Source organism: Styela clava, chromosome 5, assembly GCF_964204865.1.
Source record: "Styela clava chromosome 5, kaStyClav1.hap1.2, whole genome shotgun sequence".
NCBI lineage: Eukaryota > Metazoa > Chordata > Ascidiacea > Stolidobranchia > Styelidae > Styela > Styela clava.
In genome coordinates this window covers 10,723,876-10,744,615 of record NC_135254.1, presented here as the reverse complement: position 1 = coordinate 10,744,615, position 20,740 = coordinate 10,723,876, and the positions used below count along the sequence as shown (strand labels likewise).

The window sequence follows — 20,740 nt, the reverse complement described above, 5'->3', positions numbered from 1 at the left end:
CATAAATACTGTTCATTAATCGCTGAGAAGGATTAAAGTCATATCTTTAAAATAGGGCAATGCAGGGAAGTAACAGAACATGCAATATTTTGTAGGTCTGTGAAATAAATAAGACGATTGGATAGGGTTTGTAGGAGGCTGGATAAAACGATTTGAGCTGATTAAAGGCGAGCGCTTATATTGAAATCCTTTTTTAAAATTCAGGCTTGGTCTGATCTTCGGAGAAACACGGTAGAATGATGGCGCTTGCATAACAATGCATATTCTGATCGTGAAACCCGGTTTGCGGTTTCCATAACAATGTCGGCTTTAATCGTTAAGCTAGCGGTTTTCGAAGACGTTTTGCTGAGTGCTCCTCAAAACATATTACATATCATAGTTATTCTAAATGTTTAATTGTTTCAAATGACGTGTTTATGAATCAAAGTCATTTTGCCATTCTATGTGTTTACTTTCTGTACGTAGGGTCTATTGTTACGTAATATAAGAGATAAACCCTACATGCTGCAATTTCATATAAGCTGCAGTTTATTCATTTGCTAAACCGAGTTCATCAATTTTGAGTGATTTTTTTAGCATTTTAAAGAAAAACCAGGCAGAGATAGAAAAAAGAAAAAAAAAAAGAAAGACATTAAGTACATATTAACGATGACAAAATTGTGTTTTGTTCCGAGGTAGTATATTTGTCGTGTAGGTGCGCCATGAGTTTTTTCCCTGATAATTTGGCGTCGCACAAAATGCTGCCTTATGCTAAGTTTGATCAATAAGAGTGAATAATTCGAGATAAGGACCATGCCGTCGGTAGCCAGACATTGTAATTCACCATTTAGGCCTGTATATGCAGCGAAAAGTATTCGTACCCATTACACTGAATAATTGAGAATCGTTAATCTGAATAAATATGTGCTTGTTTTTGTTATTGAGTAGACATGTTAAAGTCGAGAATTAGCTGTGCCAATAAAACATCAAAAATGCATAATTTGAACTGTTTGGCATTATTTAACGTGGACAAGGGCCGCGAAAAATTTTAATATATTAAAAGGGGCCGCGAGCTCAAAAGTTTGGGAAGCCCTGTTATAGACTATGACATTGAGCAAATACTCCTTTCTTGGTGTTTTTCGTGTAGTCGTCATTCAGTATTAAAAATGCGTAGTAATAAGTTTGACATAAAATTTCTGAAAATGTGACGAAAACTTTTTCATATAGCTGATAGATGATAGCTGAAGTTTCTGAATTATTGGATATTAATTTAGCTTGAATTAACTTTAACAAGCAAAGCTGTGTCTACGACTTGGTGTATTTATTTTATTTGTAGGGTTACCATATTTTTGTGTATTCAAATCGGGACGCCTCGAAAGACAACGACCCCTTAGCTGTGATTTTATAACTTCACATTTTCCGATTTTACTACATAGGCCTACATTCCTACATTTGAAGCTGTCTCGACTGTCTTTATTGACCATATTGTTATCGAAATTTCATGCGCATATTCTCTGTCCAAATATCGGGTTCAGTTCGAAAAATAGGAAGGAATTGAAGTTAACGATACCGGTACAAATAACTCGAATTGAGACTAATTAGTATTGGTTTTACATGCGATACGTCTGCCATCAATGGGAATCAGCGGGAAACGAACGCATTCACCTTCAGTAAGTAGGCTAGCGCTGCGCTACACAGAAACAACAGTAACGAGAACATGTTTGTGTATTATGCTGGAAAAGCGGGACTTTTGGCAGACTTATCGGGATGGCGGGACAAAACGCTGAAAAGCGGGACTGTCCCGCCTAAAGCGGGACGTATGGTAAGCCAATTTATTTGTTAAAAATATACTTACCTTATCTAAAAATGTGAAACGTTTATTCTTATTTAACCAATTTTCTGTAAAAATCAACGAAGTCTTAACAACAAAAATGTACAGATATGCCATATGGCTTTTTTATTGGTTTACAAAAAGTGAGAAATAACTTCTTTGCGTGGATTGATGGCGAGATTGAATCTTATGAAAAATGTTTTACTGGAGAACCCAATAATAATGGCGGAAATGAAAACTGTGTCATTATAGGTTGTACTGCCGCCGGAAGTTATCCTAACAAAACAAAATTCAATGAGAAGAAAGACCAAAAATAGTAGCATAATCAAAATATTGTAGCGCAGTACTTTGCCGACCTTACCCAAAGCCACAGGCATAAAAAAAGGAAATGATATTATGCCATATAGTGCAATAGAATACGAGCAAAAATCTACAGAGACCGAAGAATCCCGGAGAACTAAAGAAAGTCTCAACAATGTTTCAAATAAGAATAAATTTGTCATAAAGAATATGATTTTACCTACAATACCAATATTAATAGACGATAGAAATTCTCCTGTGGATAGTCGAAACGAAATTTTCGCTGAAATACAAAGTGAATCAACAATCAAAGTAGTCTCGAGCGCACTCCGTCAATGTCTAGCTGAAGAAGGGAGTCTTGAAGATGACTACATTAAGGTTGAAACACCCGTCAATCCAAGTTTTAAATCATGTGAACAGGATGTATATGAGGAAATTGATAAGACCACGGCAGTCAGAATAGAATACAAAGGACAGTTACTGTTCCTAAAGGTGATGAATATGTCATTGTGGCAAAAGAAGTCTAATTGATCGCTATGCTCAAGTAACATTATCGTTTGTTGTTGGCATACAGAGGATGACAGCCCGGTGTCTAATCTTGAAATCTGCAGTAACAATCAAAAATGGTTATTTGAATGCAATAGAGCCTCGTGCAAATTGTGAACACGAAATGGACATATAAATCGTTTTTCTAAATTACTGTTGTTGTCGATGCTGTAGTGATGAACCTATAGGCTATTTTATCGTAATTGAACTCCAACTAATCGATTTCTGATTCTTAGTACCCGAAGATTGCAAAACCGCAAGAATGCCATAGTCTATATATATCATGTCTTTCACATTACCTCTAAATCCTGTAGGACCCGCTATCTCACCTCAAATTTAACGGTTTTATTATAATGCATAAAAAGACATTTTCATGAAATGTAGGAGCACACTTATCCTTATTTATTACATTACCGCATAAAGATATCTCTGAGCCAGTGATCACTATAACACTTGTATATACTTGCATTTAGAAGTTTTGCAATTTTATTTTCGCAACTCACTATTTATTTAGAAAAACCAAATGTGTGTGAAATGGCACTAAACGATATTATTTTTAATTCTTTTAGAATAGAAACTAATTGTTTCGTTCAAATCTCAACTAAATAGCATTAGGCCAACCCTGTTATAATTTTTACATTTTGATATCCGAGTTTTGTCATTTTTTAAAATGCCACTATGTTTCTGTATGAATAAGGTTTGCTCAATATATAACACGAACATAAGTGACTGAATAATGTCATAACATTGCTAAGTAGCTTTGTAATAGGTATCTTCTTCTGCAGCATATTCGTCATTAATCATCTCTTTGCTGTCATTTCAAAAACTTTGTAACTAAAAGGTTATTGAAACGTCCCACTCATGATAGTAAGTTTTACTCTTTCTGTCCCCCACAAACGCTTTATTTTTACATGTGTAAAAATGTTAACTCCATTACTCATATTAGACCTAATTATTGTATAATTAAGAAATGTCAGATCATATTACTTATGATTTCATCCTGGCAAGTCGAATTAAGGTTTCATCTGCATTAATCTTCCGAAACTGAAATTAATGCGGCTAGAAATTTGATAATTATTTGCAGTGTACTGAAAATAAGATCGAAGGTTTTTGAATACCTATATTTAATGCTATTGTGGGAAATCAAATCATTCATTCATAAGTATTGCATACAGTTGTGTTATTAGCTTTGAAAGAAATTTAGTAGTGCTATCCAATCGATTTATCGAAAATCGAAAACGTCGTTAATATTCCATACTAGTTCTTACCCAAAAACTTTTTTGAATTTTCTCATTTTTGTGACGAAGAAGATGACAACGTTTTTAGCTTGCGAATATACATTATCCTTGTTTTATTTTAATTTTCGGATTCAAATTAGAATGTTAATGAAAAAAGTTAGGAATGTTAGATAATTAGCAGTGAAAATGAGAGAGAAATTTTTAATATACATTGGATTAGTTGCTAGGACGATTGCCGTCCTTAGCGCAGGTTGGTATATATTATATGTCATCACGTCTTTCAAATTATGTGCTTATTCATAAACTGTTTATTTTTGCGACAAGGTAGAGGTGAGTGGAATGCACTTGGGAGTTACCAATACTACGTATCTGGAAAAGGAGATTTAAAATCAAATGCTGATGGTAAATTATTCTGTAAAAACAATGATGGCGAGATGGCAATGATAAAAACTAGCAAAATTCAAACGTTTATTCAAAATCAAGTCTCAGCTACCTCAGGTAAATAGGACATTTTACGTTTTACCCAAAATCTCCAAATGAATTTGCTCAAGGTTATTTACCATCACAGTCATAAAAATGTTTTGGTATTTGCGCAAGAATCATTCATACGTTTGTTTAATTGAATTCGTAATATTTCTAATTCGTCAGTCTTCGTATATTTGCACATGTATTCAATTATGTCCAACAGCCCCAACCAGCCACACAACAAATATTACACACGACAAAACGTTCTATTACGCCAAAGCATTTTATTTTCTACAGGAACACCATATGGATTTTATATTGGATTGAAGGAAGTTGGCACAAGCAATATCTTCAAATGGAAGGACAATTCAGAAATAACCTACACTAATTGGAACACAGGAGAACCTTCTAGTTATCCACTTGAACATTGTGTTGCTATGGGGTGGTGGCATGCGTATCATGCAAATCTACCGTGGTATGACTCCGAATGCGCTGCGAATGCACCAACTGGATTTGTCTGTCAACGATTAATCGGTAACAAACTCTGTTTGCAATAAATGTATACTTAATTTGTGGAAAATGTCCTTTTTATGCAAATAACTATTTATATATTTTAATGCCATTGACTTCGATATAACAGATATTCGCTATAGTGTATGTTGCACCATCAAAAATCAAAATACCTTACTTCAGATTACACTCCTCGTATTTTAATCAAGATACGAGTATCTCCTATTCCGAGTGAGTGCGACTATAACTTTTCTTTGGGCAAATTCTTCTACGGAAAATGAGAATTGGGTTATCTAGGTCCAATGCTTTAGATTCAACTAGATAAATTATGTTTATTGAAGAAATCAGTTGCACAATATCATTTATTTACTGCCAGCAGAACTTTCTGTTTTTGATGGAAGAAAATTGAACAAAACCTGTCAGCTGAATTTTATCATATGTATCTCGGACAAAACTAGCAACTTTTGATTAGTTATGAGTGTAGGAAAGATTCTGGAAATGTTCAAAAGTTTCAATAATGTCATATTATTACTATTTATACTTTGCACAGCTATGCTATTGTTTCTACCGTCTATACTACATTAACAATTTACCGATATCATATTAGTTGTAAAAAATTTAACTCTCATTTTACTCTGTATTTTTCTGCAGGCTGGAACTGGGGATCATGGGAGTCTTGGGGAAGTTGTGAATGCCCGGGAATAAGGCAGCGTAACCGAACTTGTGTTGACAGTGGAAGAATTGGTCCATACATATGCAATGATACGGCAAAACAGTCGGAAGTAAACTTGTTTCACATATATAACTCATTTTGATTGTGTTTCCGTTCAAAATGCTTGCACTTATCCTAGCTCTATTGATAACTATTAAATTTAAGTTCAGGATTTTATAAAGTTGTAGCATGTTGATTAAGATTTCGTTCCAAAACTATAACTCACAAATAAGAATAAATTTTTACGCATGCACACTATCGTTTGGTAGATTTTTGTACTCAATTTCATCAACAATAATATTAAGCTACACTTGGCATTGCCGCTCAGGTAAATTTATTCAAGTCAGTTATTAGTCGTATTTCGTTATTAATTGAATCCGATTGACTAACGTATTAAAATAATCCCATAATCCAATTGTAATTTTAAATATGACTTGCAAATCCTTCAGTCTCGACACCATTAATTTCGATTTTATTGTTGAGGAAAAATTCTTCCTTTTTTCATAATGTCGTGAATTCTGGAGTTACGGTTAGTTCCAATCAAACACTTACATGTACGATTGAACAAATTGAACGTTGCTTTTAGATATGCACGCCAGACGCTTCCTGTAATGCAACTATGCCTTCATTGACCACAGCTCCGACTCCACCAGGTGAGAATGAAAACTTCACTTTAAAATTGTATTGTTGCGTCTTCATTTCCAAGCAAACTGACCAGTTATTACAATTGTTGCAAAAAGAGATATAAACAATGGGCTTGTTATTCTCTTTCACATAAGTCACGTCGAAGCCAACTTCTCTTTTGTAATTAGGTTACGAATGTTTCCACTGAATCACGTCGTTGCTTTTTACTATGCCATTCGCTCTAATCAAAAAGTGCTAAAACGGCTTAAAGTCGAAAAATTTAAATGCGTGAATATATCAAGGCTTCTCTTTATTTTTCACTTCGGTATTGAAGTTAAAGCAAGTGCCTGCAATTGATGCCATCTCGTTCCACCGTGCATTTTCACTGCGAATTTCTCGAGATACTGATATTATTCATTTATTTGATATTTCATTTGTGAAACAGATCGAGGAAACTGGTTTCCTAATGGAAGTTATGAATACTACGTTTCACCGGGTAGTAGTTCAGGATCTTATGAATATTCGAAAACATTTTGCAAAAATGTAGGAGGCGAACTAGCATTAATAAAGAATGAAATAACACAAAGATTTATAAAAACACTCATTTCTGATGGATCAGGTATGTGCATTACTTTTAAGTATTTAAAGCCGATAAATATGTTTGTACTGCGACGATATAATAACTTTGGTCGTTGATAACATTACGAACGGAATGCAATAATTTCATTCCTTGCGGGATATAACGCTTATTTACTCGAACAAATCACTGTACAAAACTATAAGATACAATATATAAGGAGCTTCTATTGATGTTTGGTATTGTCTGACCAAAATATTACACCCATGGGTGGCGCGGGAAACTGAGATGCATAACCTGCAATGCCATGGCCATCACAATTATGTCTGACGCTTCAACCGCTTAACCCTCACTAAAACACTAGTCTAAGCATATCCTAGCATTGTAAAACAATATGATATGTTTTATTACAGGAGAACCATACACATTCTACATTGGACTTGTTTATGACAAATCAAAGTCGATGTTTCAATGGAATGATGCAACAAACCTTTCATTCACTCTTTGGGATGAAGGAGAACCAAACAATCATGATTCTGGTAGTGGAACACAGATTTGCGTATCGATTGGTAAACAAAAAACTTATGACGCAAATCTTCTATGGCATACGATGGACTGTATCATAGGAGCAACAGGACCAAAAGGATTGGTGTGTCAACGACGTATCGGTGAGTGAAATAACTTGCGACAGCGAATAAAAACGAATATTTAGCGTTTTTTTCTTATATTAAAAATAAAAATATAAATGAGGTGATGAGGTGACAGGCAAAACTGCTATGTTTATTCATAATAGCTTCAATATATTCAGAGATTTGTTTGAAGAGAATTGTTGTAAGTCAAGTTTTTTGCCAGTTTTGTTCAAAATGGCTGTGTTATTTTTTTGTATTTAATAAGTTAAAACCTAACAAAGAAAAACTTATGTAGAAACTTGCCATTGCTTTTTATTCCCAATAAACTCGTCGAAACACCACAAATATCGATGGCTTGCCCATACACGCCTTCTCAGGCTGTAGCGCAAGGCGTCTGCAAACGTGGCCGGCGGAGGAAGACGCAACCGATAAGCCATTACGTGAACCACCCTATGACGTTGAGAAGTCCAACACTCTTGCGCATTGTCACATCACTCATGGGATTCGAACCAGGGCCGAATATACTATTGGGCAAGGTAGGCTAAAGTCTTGGGGTCTCTAACTTCGAAGGACTTGACAATCAATTTTGAACTATTATTCATTTTAAATCGTTTTTGAATTGTAAAGGCTTGTTCCAGAATAATGTCAGTTTAAAACTTTATAGTTCTCATATTTTTTTAATGAAGGTAATAATTCCAAATATTTACCGATTGAAAAATTGGAAAATTAGAAATATGACCGAATAAATGAATATGTATAACTTAGAAAAACTCTTGAAAAATTTTTTAACTACCTGAACAGTTTTTAACGTAATAATATCTTAATTTTATGAAAAAAATACCTATATATTTCTGTATATAATGATACATCTAATCAACCGAGAATGTAAGTAATATTCCATATAATTTTTACTATGCCAGAGCTCATTATAAACGAGTTTTTATGAAGTCGACTTTTCTGGTGCCATGACGTTCTGTACGTAAGTATCTTGGCGGTAGCTAAACGTTTGTAACTCACAGAATTCAAAAACTGAACTTGTGATATCATAATACAAGAACTTGCAATCACTTATATGTCGTTATGACAGATTTGATGTGACGTCATTGTTACAGAGGGCCCTTACAATTAGCATAGCCTAGGCATAGGGCAACTTTTCCGGCTCGCGTGCCAAAATCGACTGAATTTAATGACAAAATTCTTCCGCGTGCCGACCAAATTTGTCGATAGCTCACTCAGTTGTGAAGTCATAAAATATTTCTTTGAAGCCATATGTCATGAATGGTCAAAAAGAATTTAAATAAATAACGGATTGTTAACAAACAATAATGATTAAACGGAAGCAGAGTTTCAACAGATAATTCAGAGTATTGAAACTTTTTTTCGGAAGAAAAATGATTTCGTTTCTGAAGCCTCGCTCGCGTGCCGAATAAATGGGCTCGCGTGCCAAGTTCGGCACGCTTGACAGGGCTTGCCCCTGGCCCAGGGATTCACATCGTCTAAATCCGGCCCTGATTCGAACCTGCGTGCCGACCCGATCTAAGTATATTCTCGCACTTGTATTGTCGAATTTGAGGCAGTGAGCGGGCCCCTGATTCAAATGCTTTTGAATTGTAGTATGCCCGTGAGCGTTGGTATATGATTATCATTGCCTTTATTACTCAAAGCGTCTCCCTGATATCTCAGATAAACATTCCTGTTAAAATCTTATGACTTTAGTGTAGGTACTAACTTGGAGATATAGTTAAATGTTTTAAATTGGATAAATTATGTTTATTAAAGAAAGTAGTTGCACAATATCATTAATTTACTGTTAACAAAACTTTCAGTTTTTGATAAATAAAAAAAATGCTATAAACCTGCCAGCTGAATTTTATCATAAATATTCAGTACAAAACTAACTATTACCTATTAGTGCAGGAACGATTCTGATAAGATTTAAAAGTTTTAATATTGTTATCTTGCCACTATTTATACCTCGCACATCTATGCTAACAGTTTATCTTGATTTAAATTTACTGATATCATATTAGTTGAAAATAAAAATCTTTTTTTCTCTGTATGTTTCTGCAGGCCGGAATTGGGGATCGTGGGAATCTTGGGGAAGTTGTGAATGCCCGGGAATAAGGCAGCGTAACCGAACTTGTGTTGACAGCTCAAGGATTGGTCCAAACTCATGCAATGATACGGCAACACAGTCCAAAGTGAACGTTATTTACATATATAACTCATTATTAATTTGTTTCCTATCAAATTTCTTGCTCATTATCTAGCTGTATTAATAACTATTACATTCAAGTTCAGGATTTTATAAAGTTCTAGCATGTCGTTCCAAAACTATAATAAACAGATGGGAATAACATTTTTTCTCATACACATTGTTGAGGCACGCTTACATTATATAGCAATCGTTTGATCGATTTTTGTACTCAAACTTCATCGACGATATTATTTAGCTACACCTGGCATTGCCACCCAGGTAAATTTATTCAAGTCAGTTTAGTCTATTTCGTTATTATTTAAACAGATTGATTGACGTATTAAAATATTTCCATAATCCAATTTTGTATGTAACTTGCAAATCCTTCAGTCCAGACCCCATTAATTTGGATTTCATTGCCGCAGAAAAACTATTTTTGGATCATTCTACATGAAATATTGAATTTTGGACTTATAGTTAGTTCGGTTTTGAAACACCTACATGCATGATTAAATATCGAACGTTGTTTTTAGATTTGCACGCCATCCGTTTCCTGCAATGTAATTATGCCTTCATTGACCACAGCTCCGACTACACTGAGTGAGAATGAATAACTCATTTTAAAATTAGATTATTACGTCTTCATTTTCCATTAAACTGACCACTTCTTACAATCGTTGCAAAAAAAGAGATAAGATATATATGAACAATGGGTCAATCTCCTTCACATAAGTCACGTCAAAACAAACATCTTTTTGTAATAAAGTTACGAATATTTTCACTGAATCACGCCGTGCTATTTACTATGCTATTCGCTCTATTCGAAAGGTGCTAAAACGGATTATGATCGGAAAATTTAAATGAGTTAATATATCAACGTTTCTTTTTATTTTTCACTTTGGTATGTTGAAGTAAGTGCCGGCAATAATTGATGCCATCTCGTTCCACCGTGCATTTTCACTGTGCATTTTTCAAGTTACTGATATTATTCAATTATTTGATGTATTTGTGAAACAGATCGAGGAAACTGGTTTTCCAATGGAAATTATGAATATTACGTTTCACCGGGTGGTAGTACAAGATCTTATAAAGATTCAAAAACTTTTTGCAAAAATAAAGAAAGTGAATTAGCATTAATAAAGGATGATATTACTCAAGGATTTCTAAAAACACTTATTTTTGATGGATCAGGTACGTGTAATATTATAAGTATTGAAAGTCAATGAATGTGTATGTATTGCGGCGATATAATAACTTCGGTCGTTGATGGCATTACGAACGAAATGCAATAAGTCCGATCCCTGTGGGATATGACACCCACAAGGACGCGAACGCGGACCTGTACAAAAACCACTGATATCTAACAATATATAGGGAGATTCTATAACTGTTTGGCATTTTCTGACCAATTCATTACACCCACGGGTGACGTGGGATGGCTGTTGAAACGAAGATGCGTAATCTGCTACGCCAACACAGTTAGAGCTAACGCTTCAACCGATTGATCATCGCTAAAACACTTGTCTAGACGTGCCCTAGCAGTATAAAACAATATCGTCACGCTAATAACCGAATTGCGTAAGTCATTTTTAGCAGTTTTGAGAAAAACGTAAAAAACTTCCTAATGATATTGTTATGCCATTGAGAGTCAATGATTTGCCATGGTTCAATTTTTTGATCGTAGCCGGATTTAAGTTAATTTGTATGACGCAGTTAAGTGACGTCATAATGGTGCACTGTGACTTAGGCAGAAATGTGTGTATGACTTGGGGACATACGCAATTTTGCAACTTTACTATATGCACCAGTCCTGAAAACAAAACATTCCAAAAACGAATGTAATTCTCAGTATCTACAATGTCTAATCCCCAAAATAGCTAATCAGTTTCAATTACATTATTTTTTATGTTTAAAAATATATATTTCATCAATATAACATGTCCTGCACACCCACCGAAATTAGACTAAGAATAAATATAAAGAATAAAACAGCAATGCACCCAATATAAAAGCCAACCAAGGTGAATTGGACTCGGACAGTGAATATCACAAGTGCACGTCTTCCTATACTGTAGTATAAATTTAAATTAATACGCGCTAAGCTAGAATCCGAGATGCAAAAACTCGAAAATACTTCGCTGAGGTTATTTTCCTTTGTGACGTCACAATAGTCCTGTTGTAACAATGATAATTCATTATGACGAAACAATTGCACAAATGTGCATGTCATACTAAATCTCCATTTTTATGGGTTTCAGAATTCTTGAAAATAAAATCTGATTTAACAGACAGGTGCGCAGTATTACATAAATACCTATTTTATAAAAAAAACTCGAAATCGCCAAAAATGACTTACGCAATTCGGTTATTAGCGTGACGATATGATATGTCTTATTACAGGAGAACCATACACATTCTACATTGGACTTGTTTATGACAAATCAAAGTCGATGTTTAAATGGAACGACGGAACAAACCTTTCATTCATTCGTTGGGATGAAGGGGAACCAAACAATCATGATACTGATAGTGGAACACAGACTTGTGTATCGATAGGTGAACAAAAAACTTATGACGCAAATCTTCTATGGCATACGATGGACTGTGACACTGGAGCAACAGGATTGAAAGGATTGGTGTGTCAACGCATTATCGGTGAGTAAAATGTCTGTTGACAACCGAGTTGAGACGAATGTTTAGCATAATTTTTCTGATAAAAGTAAAAAAAAATAGGAAGTGATGAAGTGACAGGTCAAACTGCTATATTTATTCAACATAGCTTCAATACATTCAACTCCAGCGCGAATTTACTTTTGCTGTGTGCTTAAAACAGTATAAAATGTTAAAAATAAGATTTAATATAACGCAAACGGTGAAAAGGAATATAAATTTACACGAACTCCAACTTAACTTAGTTTCAATTATGACAAAAAAAACCTGGCTCTGAATCTATATTTAGTTGTAAGATTCAACAAATTGAAAGAGCATAAAGTTTAGAATATGATATAGTTGGAATATGGACCATGAATAAAATCAATAAAAAGAGGAATCGTACGTATGATTATGTTTACACTGTGTAGGGAAATACTGGGAAACCTGGTCATCGTGGAGTTTATGTTACTGCAGCTCTATGATGAAAATAAGAAATCGGACATGCATTGACTCGAGCAGGATGGGGCCCAATAATTGCATTGGTTCTAATTTTGAGGTAAAAAATAGGGAAAGCCACTTTTTGTAGTAATTTAATAGTTTTTGATCTTCTAAAGTGCTTAAAAGAAAAATGATTATCATTCTATGTTTTTTTATTAGTTTATACTATATTAATGTATAAGCTGCACTTTCAAAAGTGAATCTTCAATATTTCTGATTCAGGTCGCAAGACCTGGCTATTGACGAATTACCAAAAAGGTTTCTGATTCATCTAAATTATTCACTTTCGATATTTTTCATTAGCATGTGAATCAATATTTTTGTGAGCATTTTTATATTTGTTCAACTTTTTGAAGAACATTATACAGATTTAAAAAACCGTTGAAATAAATAAAAAATTATCGTACATATATTGAATCGAAATATTGCTAAATCACAATTACTTTCTTCAGACGACCAAATGTTCAAAAGACACTACCTGTGAAACAACGCCCACCCCTTCAACCGTTGAAATGACAACAACAAATAAATATCATGAATTTACAACTCCTACTGACATGACACATACTTCCGCATTGTCTGCCATTGCAAATGACACAAAAACTACGGAGATAAACATTCTCTCTCCCATCAGTGCAATCACTACTACTACAACGAATTCTAGTGGTAAGATTATATAGCTTACAAATTATAAGAGACATTAGTCTCAAGTGCGCATAATTCGATTTTCTGAACTACTATTTTGTGGTACAATATGCTCACTGACTTTCTGGTTTTTACAACTGATATTTACCCGTTTTCATTACTGTTGTGTAGTTGTTTGTGGTCGCACCTGATAAATTTATTGAGGTTTATGATTCTTATTATATATTGAAATATATTGCAGAACACAACATTCTATTGGTTGCAATTATCTCATCCATAGTCACATTGATTCTTGCAGCCATTTTATTTGGAATTGTTTTGCTGATTCGTAAATGCAGAGTAATGAGGTGAGAATTGTTCGATACAACAATAAAATGTGTATATAAAATGTTTAAAATTTTTTAGTATTTCCTTTAAATTTAGTCAGAAAAGTGAAACTTTTTATACAGCCGCATATCCAATCTCAATGTCCGGAATAATGGCTGAGATTATGTGCTCTCACACTTTCGTCTAGTTTTTTGTGTCCAACGATCACAATGACGCCTAATTCCTCTATAATAGAAGCGATTCAAGAAAAAAATCCATTGTTTCTTATTCAAAAGCCTACATGTAAAATATCTTTAACTTATTGTTCTTCACAGAAGGAATTCTCAAAAAATCGCAACTCAACCACAAAGTCTTTCAGAGATGAATAACGTTGTTAAAGACGTCCCGAGTTCTTATGAACAATTTGATGAAATTCAAACATCAAAACTGAACTCCGGAAACTATGAGATAAGAGAAGAGAAAGATGGAAATTATGAAATCCCGCATAATTATGAGGAAATAAAAGAAAGAGATCATCAATACGAAGAAATGGATGATGGTAAAACAATAGAACATCCGTACATTAATTCAATGCCTGAAAATGAATATGATGCTTGACATGTTGAATATGAATGGCGATCATTCATTGCTATTTTCGTTGTGAATTTAACTATTACTACTTGTTCTTGAATTTCTGCGCTTGTGTTAACTGATATTTATTGAAACAAAAATAACATTGCATATTGGTTCATGTTTTTTCTGTTGTTCAAATTATGAACGTTTATTTTTCGTCAGTATCGCAGATGTAAAATTCGGATTTTTTAATAAATGCAAGTCAAGTGTTATGACGTCTTCTGCTGGTGCGTTTTGTTAAATATGCCGAAGATGTATCTGGATTGGTATAACTCGCATAACGTGATCTAGGCTGCTAATGGTTTCTTTTATAATGGTTTCTTTACCCTGATAACATCCATCCCATGTTTACTTTTAAATTAGAAACACATTTTTGTAAAGTTTGTTTCTTTTTTGTTTGTAGGTGCCACTGACATTCTTTTTGCAATAATTGTTATTTAATAATTTGAAGCTTGGTGATATCGTCTTATTATTTAATGCTATAGGACTAAGTGATGAGTTCACACTTTCCTATTTGCCTTGCATGTCAATACTTTGAATAAAGGATGAGCAGAAAATATAATATGCTTTCATTTTACTCACTTCAGTTAGTTACATTCTTGATAAAGACTTGTCAAGTAGTCAGATTAAACATAAATTTGAATGAGGATATGCGTGTTATCATTAAAACGGAATTTCTTGTAATTTTTTATCAACACTATCAAGAAATCCTGAACTGACACATTCATACAAGAATGATAAAATTTACGACCACATAGTGAATATATATATCACTTCAAAGATTACCTGATTTCGTTCAAGTGTTTGTAATAGAAACTTTAAAATATAACTACATTTGGGGCTCCCGAAGTATGCGAACCAAGATGGCGGACATCGGAATGTAATATGTGTACTAGGTTAGGGTTAGGCCATAATTTTAAGTATAAATACTACGGGAGGCTCTTGGCTAGTCTTCGAACTGATGATAGGACTAAAATAAGGAAATTTGGAAAAAAATTATTGCCTAACCCTAACCTGTTACCCATGTTACGTTCCGATGTCCGCCATCTTGGTTCGCATACTTCGGGAGCACCCAACATTTAGAACTTACTTGTATGGTCCAATATTGTTTTTGTTTTGTGCAAAACTATGAATATAAGTCAAACAGATTATATATAAATAATGTTTGTAACCATATAATCTTAAATTAATAATTAGATTTGAATGTATTTGTTCAAATATGATCTAGATCTTTCCAAATTAAACAAGAATCACATATAAAATCTTGGTTAACGCTTTCTCATGATGTGAACCGTAGCATAACATCAATTGCGGTATTTGTGAATTGTGACGTAAAACATACGTCACCACGTAAAAACATACATGCTCGAATGACTTTCTTTAGTTAGCTGACTGTCCTTAAGTTGGGAAATAAGTTATTCGGCAAAGTATAAACTAAATGATTTAGTCTCGTACTAATAGAGAACAACCATACGTAACAACGTAAAAATATAGTGCTCGAATGATTTTCTTAGTTAGCTGACTGCCCTTACGTTTTAGAATGAGTTATTCGACAGTAGTATAAACTAAATAATATAACCTTGTACTAAACATTATAATGGTAATTTCTCCAAGGCAGTAAATATTATCACTAAATACGATCAAAATTTATTAGATTCATTTTTTTTTAAATTTACTAATATAATTGTGAAATGTGTTCATAGTAAATATTCCATTTAAATGAATCAAAGCAAATTGATCTCGGAAACGATTTCGAAAAATATTATAAAATAAAATATCTTTAACTTATTGTTCTTCACAGAAGGAATTCTCAAAAAATCGCAACTCAACCACAAAGTCTTTCAGAGATGAATAACGTTGTTAGTGACGTCCCGAGTTCTTATGAAAAATTTGATGAAATTCAAACATCACAACTGAACTCCGGAAACTATGAGATAAGAGAAGAGAAAGATGGAAATTATGAAATCCCGCATATTTATGAGGAAATAAAAGATAGAGATCATCAATACGAAGAAATGGATGATGGTAAAACAATAGAACATCCGTACATCAATTCAATGCCTGAAAATGAATATGATGCTTGACATGTTGAATATAAATGGCGATCATTCATTGCTATTTTCGTTGTGAATTTAACTATTACTATCTTGTTCTTGAACTTCTGCGCTTGTGTTAACTGATATTTATTGAAACAAAAATAACATTGCATATTGGTTGATGTTTTTCCTGTTGTTCAAATTATGAACGTTTATTTTTCGTCAGTATCGCAGATGTAAAATTCGGATGTTTTAAAAAGGCAAGTCAAGTGTAGTGACGTCATCTGCTGATGCGTTTTGTTAAATATGGCGAAGATGGATCTGGATTTGTATAACTCGCATAACGTGATCTAGGCTGCTAATGGTTTCTTTTATAATGGTTTCTTTACCCTGATAACATCCATCCCATGTTTCCTTCTAAATTAGAAACACATTTTTGTAAAGTTTGTTTCTTTTTTGTTTGTAGGTGCCACTGACATTCTTATTGCAATAATTGTTATTTAATAATTTGAAGCTTGGTGATATCGTCATATTATTTAATGCTATAGGACTAAGTGATAAGTTCACACTTTCCTATTTGCATTGCATGTCAATACTTTGAATAAAGGATGAGCAGAAAATATAATATGCTTTCATATGACTCGCTTCAGTTAGTTACATTCTTGATAAAGACTTGTAAAGTAGTCAGATTAAACATAAATTTGAATGAGGATATGCGTGTTATCATTTAAACGGAATTTCTTGTAATTTTTTATCAACACTATCAAGAAATCCTGAACTGACATATTCATACAAGAATAATAGAATTTACGACCATATAGTGAATATATATATCACTTCAAAGATTACTTGATTTCGCTCAAGTGTTTATAATGTCACTGAATTAAATAGTGTTATGGCTAGCTGAGTCAACTAGCGAAGTTAAATAATGTGCTTGTCAGTCTAAATTATTATCAGGTTTTTAACTATTTGATCGGGAATATATGCTAACGAGAATATATGCATCAGAGAAAACTAAAAATCGAATGCGGCTTCTATTAGCCTAGAATGGCTTTGCCTGATAACTATGTGTTTGCACAATGAAAGAGTTTGTTTTGTATTGCACTGTTTACCTATTCTTGGCACTATTGTGGCCCGCGAACCATGCAAAAATAATTTTGTGGCCCGCGGAGCCGACAACCTTGGACCATCCTGACCTAAAATTTTCCAAATTAAACAAAAATCACATATATATAAAATCTTGGTAAACGCTTTCTCATGATGTGAACCGTAGCATAACATCGATTGCGGTATTTGTGAATTGTGACGTAAAACAAATGTCCCCACGTAAAAACATACATGCTCGAGTGATTTTCTTTAGTTAGCTGACTGTCCTTAAGTTGGGCAATAAGGTATTCGATAAAGTATAAACTAAATGATTTAGTCTCGTACTAAAAATTAATTATTGGTAATGACGATTTCTCCAAGACTAAAATACTATCGATAAATACAATCAAAATTTATTATATTCATTTTGTTTTTATTTACCAAGTGTGAAATGAGTTCTTAGTAAATATTCCATTAGAATGAGTCAAAGCAAATTGATCTCGAAAGCGAGTTTGGAAATTTAAAAAAAAATCGACCTATTTTCCTTATAAATTTGAAAACAAGATTTCAATCTATTTACACTGGATGGTGATAACTTTTTGACAAAGCTAAAATCTGAATGAAAAAAAGAACATTTAGTTTAATTCATCTGAACTGAGTCCGATTGCGTTGTGAAGCAATGTTGGCTTTCCTTGCCATTATCAAATGCCCAAGTACATCCTGAATAATTGAATGTATCATCAATTTGAATCAGGATTCCAATCAAGTTTGGAGCTGTAGTCAGTTGACAATATTTTTATGAAGTGTTATCTACACTTTCACCTCGAATAAGAAACCAGAAGTAGTAAATAATACATAAAGAACAGAGCTTGGCGGACAAGAATATTTCCGGTTGCGCATTCCTAACCCAGTTTATTACACTCTGAATGTGGTGGTGGCTATATCAGCATATAATAGATGGATTTTCCTAATATGTTTATTTGGTTTCCACCGATAGACTGAATGAAAAAAACACGCACACATTTATAGATTTACATGTGTTTTAAGTTGGTATGTGTAAAACAATTTTTTTTTTTGAAAATGTCTGATATCCGGAATATAACTTAGACAAAATCAAGAAACGTTAACCGCATAATAGTCTTCCCATTTGCATTGTGAAGAACTTTGGATATGGTTTTTATTTGATTGTTTGTTTTTGCCGATATTTGCTCAACAACGATTTCGTAGTTGCTTGAAATATACAAATTTGTCGTAGTGACGCAAGCAAACTTCGAAGATGTGTTTTCTCCGTGAATTTTTATTGTTGGTTCCTTTTTCATGAGTAACTGAACGCTTGTCTTCTTGATTTCTTTGGTCTTGAGATCCTATAAGTTAAATACATAAATGTGATATTTAGCATGAAATGGCAAGTTCTAGCGCACAGTAAAAATGTTTAGACCAATGTAATGATTTTCATTCTATTTATAAAGGCAACCTGAATTTGAAGTCTGTATGAGAAGACCGACTTAAATGTAGTTGTTTCCCATTGAACTTCCAGCGATGAAGTTGTGCAAGTGTAGCGAGACACTATGAAGGGAACTATAAACGAATATAAATATTTTTTTGAATCTTATATAATTCCCTCTTTAATTTGTACATTTCAGCTGTTATAACTTGTGGTGAATGTGAATTTCTATATTATATGCTATAAAATCTGTAGGAAATGAGTTATTATATGTTCTGCGCTTTGAACGAAATTCTTTTCGAAAACGAGAAAATAAATTTCAATCGTTAATTCTGTTGTGATAGCCTGCAAAACATCTTATAATCCACTGATTTTAACAAAACAAAAATCGAATATCATTTCAGCTTAGGCGTCGAAATGTGGAACATTTATTTATTATAGTGTCTTGGCTCAATATCAGATTCGGGCGCAAAGAATTTTTTGAAAACGTAGTTCGAAATTATATGCTACTAACACATCGTAGCAGCCTCAATAAAAAACTGACTATTAATATCAACATTACCTTGGATAGCACATATACCTTGCTTTAAAATGTCTACCGTAGTATTCAGCCTAGTAAAATTTGAAACTGTGATCACTCGTTCATTGTTATTGACCTGGCCATTTGCAATAATCTGTGAATAAAAGTTGATTTTTATATGTTTCGGTTTAAACATCCGTTGTAGTCAAGCTATACGAGGTTAGGTCTTGTTCGTTACTAAAAAAATATTTTAGTTACCGTTTTATTTGTTATTTCCTACTCATATGATCCCAATTGAACTATGTAGTTAAAAATGAACACAAAGACATAAATAAAATTTGCTAGAACTATGAATATTAAAATCGTAATGGAGACAATCATACCAGAGAAAGCTAAATTAAAAGGGATGCCGGAGTCTTATTACATGCCAACACAAAGTTGTTTTTGCCGAGGTCGAGTTCAAATTTCCTCGGGTATAATTCAACTATGATCTATAGATGAACATAGCTCGAATCTGTTTTTTCAAGATACAGGTATTGAGATATTTGAGAAGCGATTTATTGTGCTAGTAGAGACCATGCTTGAAACATTTAATTCAACCTAGACTAAGTGAATTTCATCCTCACTCTGGGGCGGGCCAGCGGGGGAGAGGCAGCAGATCCAAGCTGTAGAGTTCACGATATTACACATTTTTCTCTGTATGTGTTTTATTCAAGTAAAGTTGACATGACGTGAATGGTCATGTGTGACTGATTGTGATGATGATGGTGGCTGACCGCTCTTGTCCGCCAATGTGCTCGTCTGGTCATTGCGTGATTTATCACATATTTCCAAAGATTCCCCTCATACGTGACCTTTAATTCATTCATTCTCATGTATAGCAACAGCTTTAATTTGTTTATCCCCCGAATTATTTTTGAAGTTGGGGGGCATCATTATCATAACTTCATACTGGACAGCAGCAAAGGCACGTCCATGCCCTCAATCCTAGCGCTGTTTATTCAAATACGTTCAAGCACAGGCAAAACGTGAATGGTGGCAAAGACTCGAATCATAGCGTCACTATAGTAATTATTCCTAATGGAAAATTCATTGCAAACGAGATCATTCATCAAATGCAGTGTATTATGGTTTGCAATAAGGAAACAAAGTGCTCTGATATCAAACGTATGGATGTATCGATTTGTGGAAGTTAGGAATTCAAGTGAACATGTTTTGACAATTAGCCACAGACAATCGCACAAGCTGAGATGCTGAAGAGCCGCGCAGCGTCCAAATAAACTGGCAGTTCCGCAATACACTGCCGTTATTG

General features: G+C 33.7%; 1 protein-coding gene across 1 annotated transcript; it reads left to right on the top strand.

Moving 5' to 3' along the window:
* Window positions 1-4,080: 4,080 nt before the first annotated feature.
* Window positions 4,081-14,889, top strand: LOC120344885 (macrophage mannose receptor 1-like). The gene is made up of 13 exons (XM_078112638.1): window positions 4,081-4,144; window positions 4,219-4,392; window positions 4,657-4,893; window positions 5,521-5,651; window positions 6,168-6,234; window positions 6,651-6,824; window positions 7,196-7,450; window positions 10,626-10,799; window positions 12,009-12,263; window positions 12,689-12,816; window positions 13,211-13,424; window positions 13,645-13,750; window positions 14,045-14,889. Exons 1-13 carry the CDS (start codon window positions 4,081-4,083, stop codon window positions 14,325-14,327), a joined length of 2,262 nt encoding a protein of 753 aa, XP_077968764.1. The 3' UTR covers window positions 14,328-14,889.
* Window positions 14,890-20,740: the final 5,851 nt, after the last annotated feature.

Coding starts and splice junctions, on each gene's coding strand:
- LOC120344885 (XM_078112638.1), top strand. CDS start 4,081: ATGAGAGAGAAATTTTTAATATACATTGGATTAGTTGCTAGGACGATT. Junction 4,145..4,218: donor GATTGCCGTCCTTAGCGCAG/GTTGGTATATAT, acceptor TTTTGCGACAAG/GTAGAGGTGAGTGGAATGCA. Junction 4,894..5,520: donor TGTCTGTCAACGATTAATCG/GTAACAAACTCT, acceptor ATTTTTCTGCAG/GCTGGAACTGGGGATCATGG.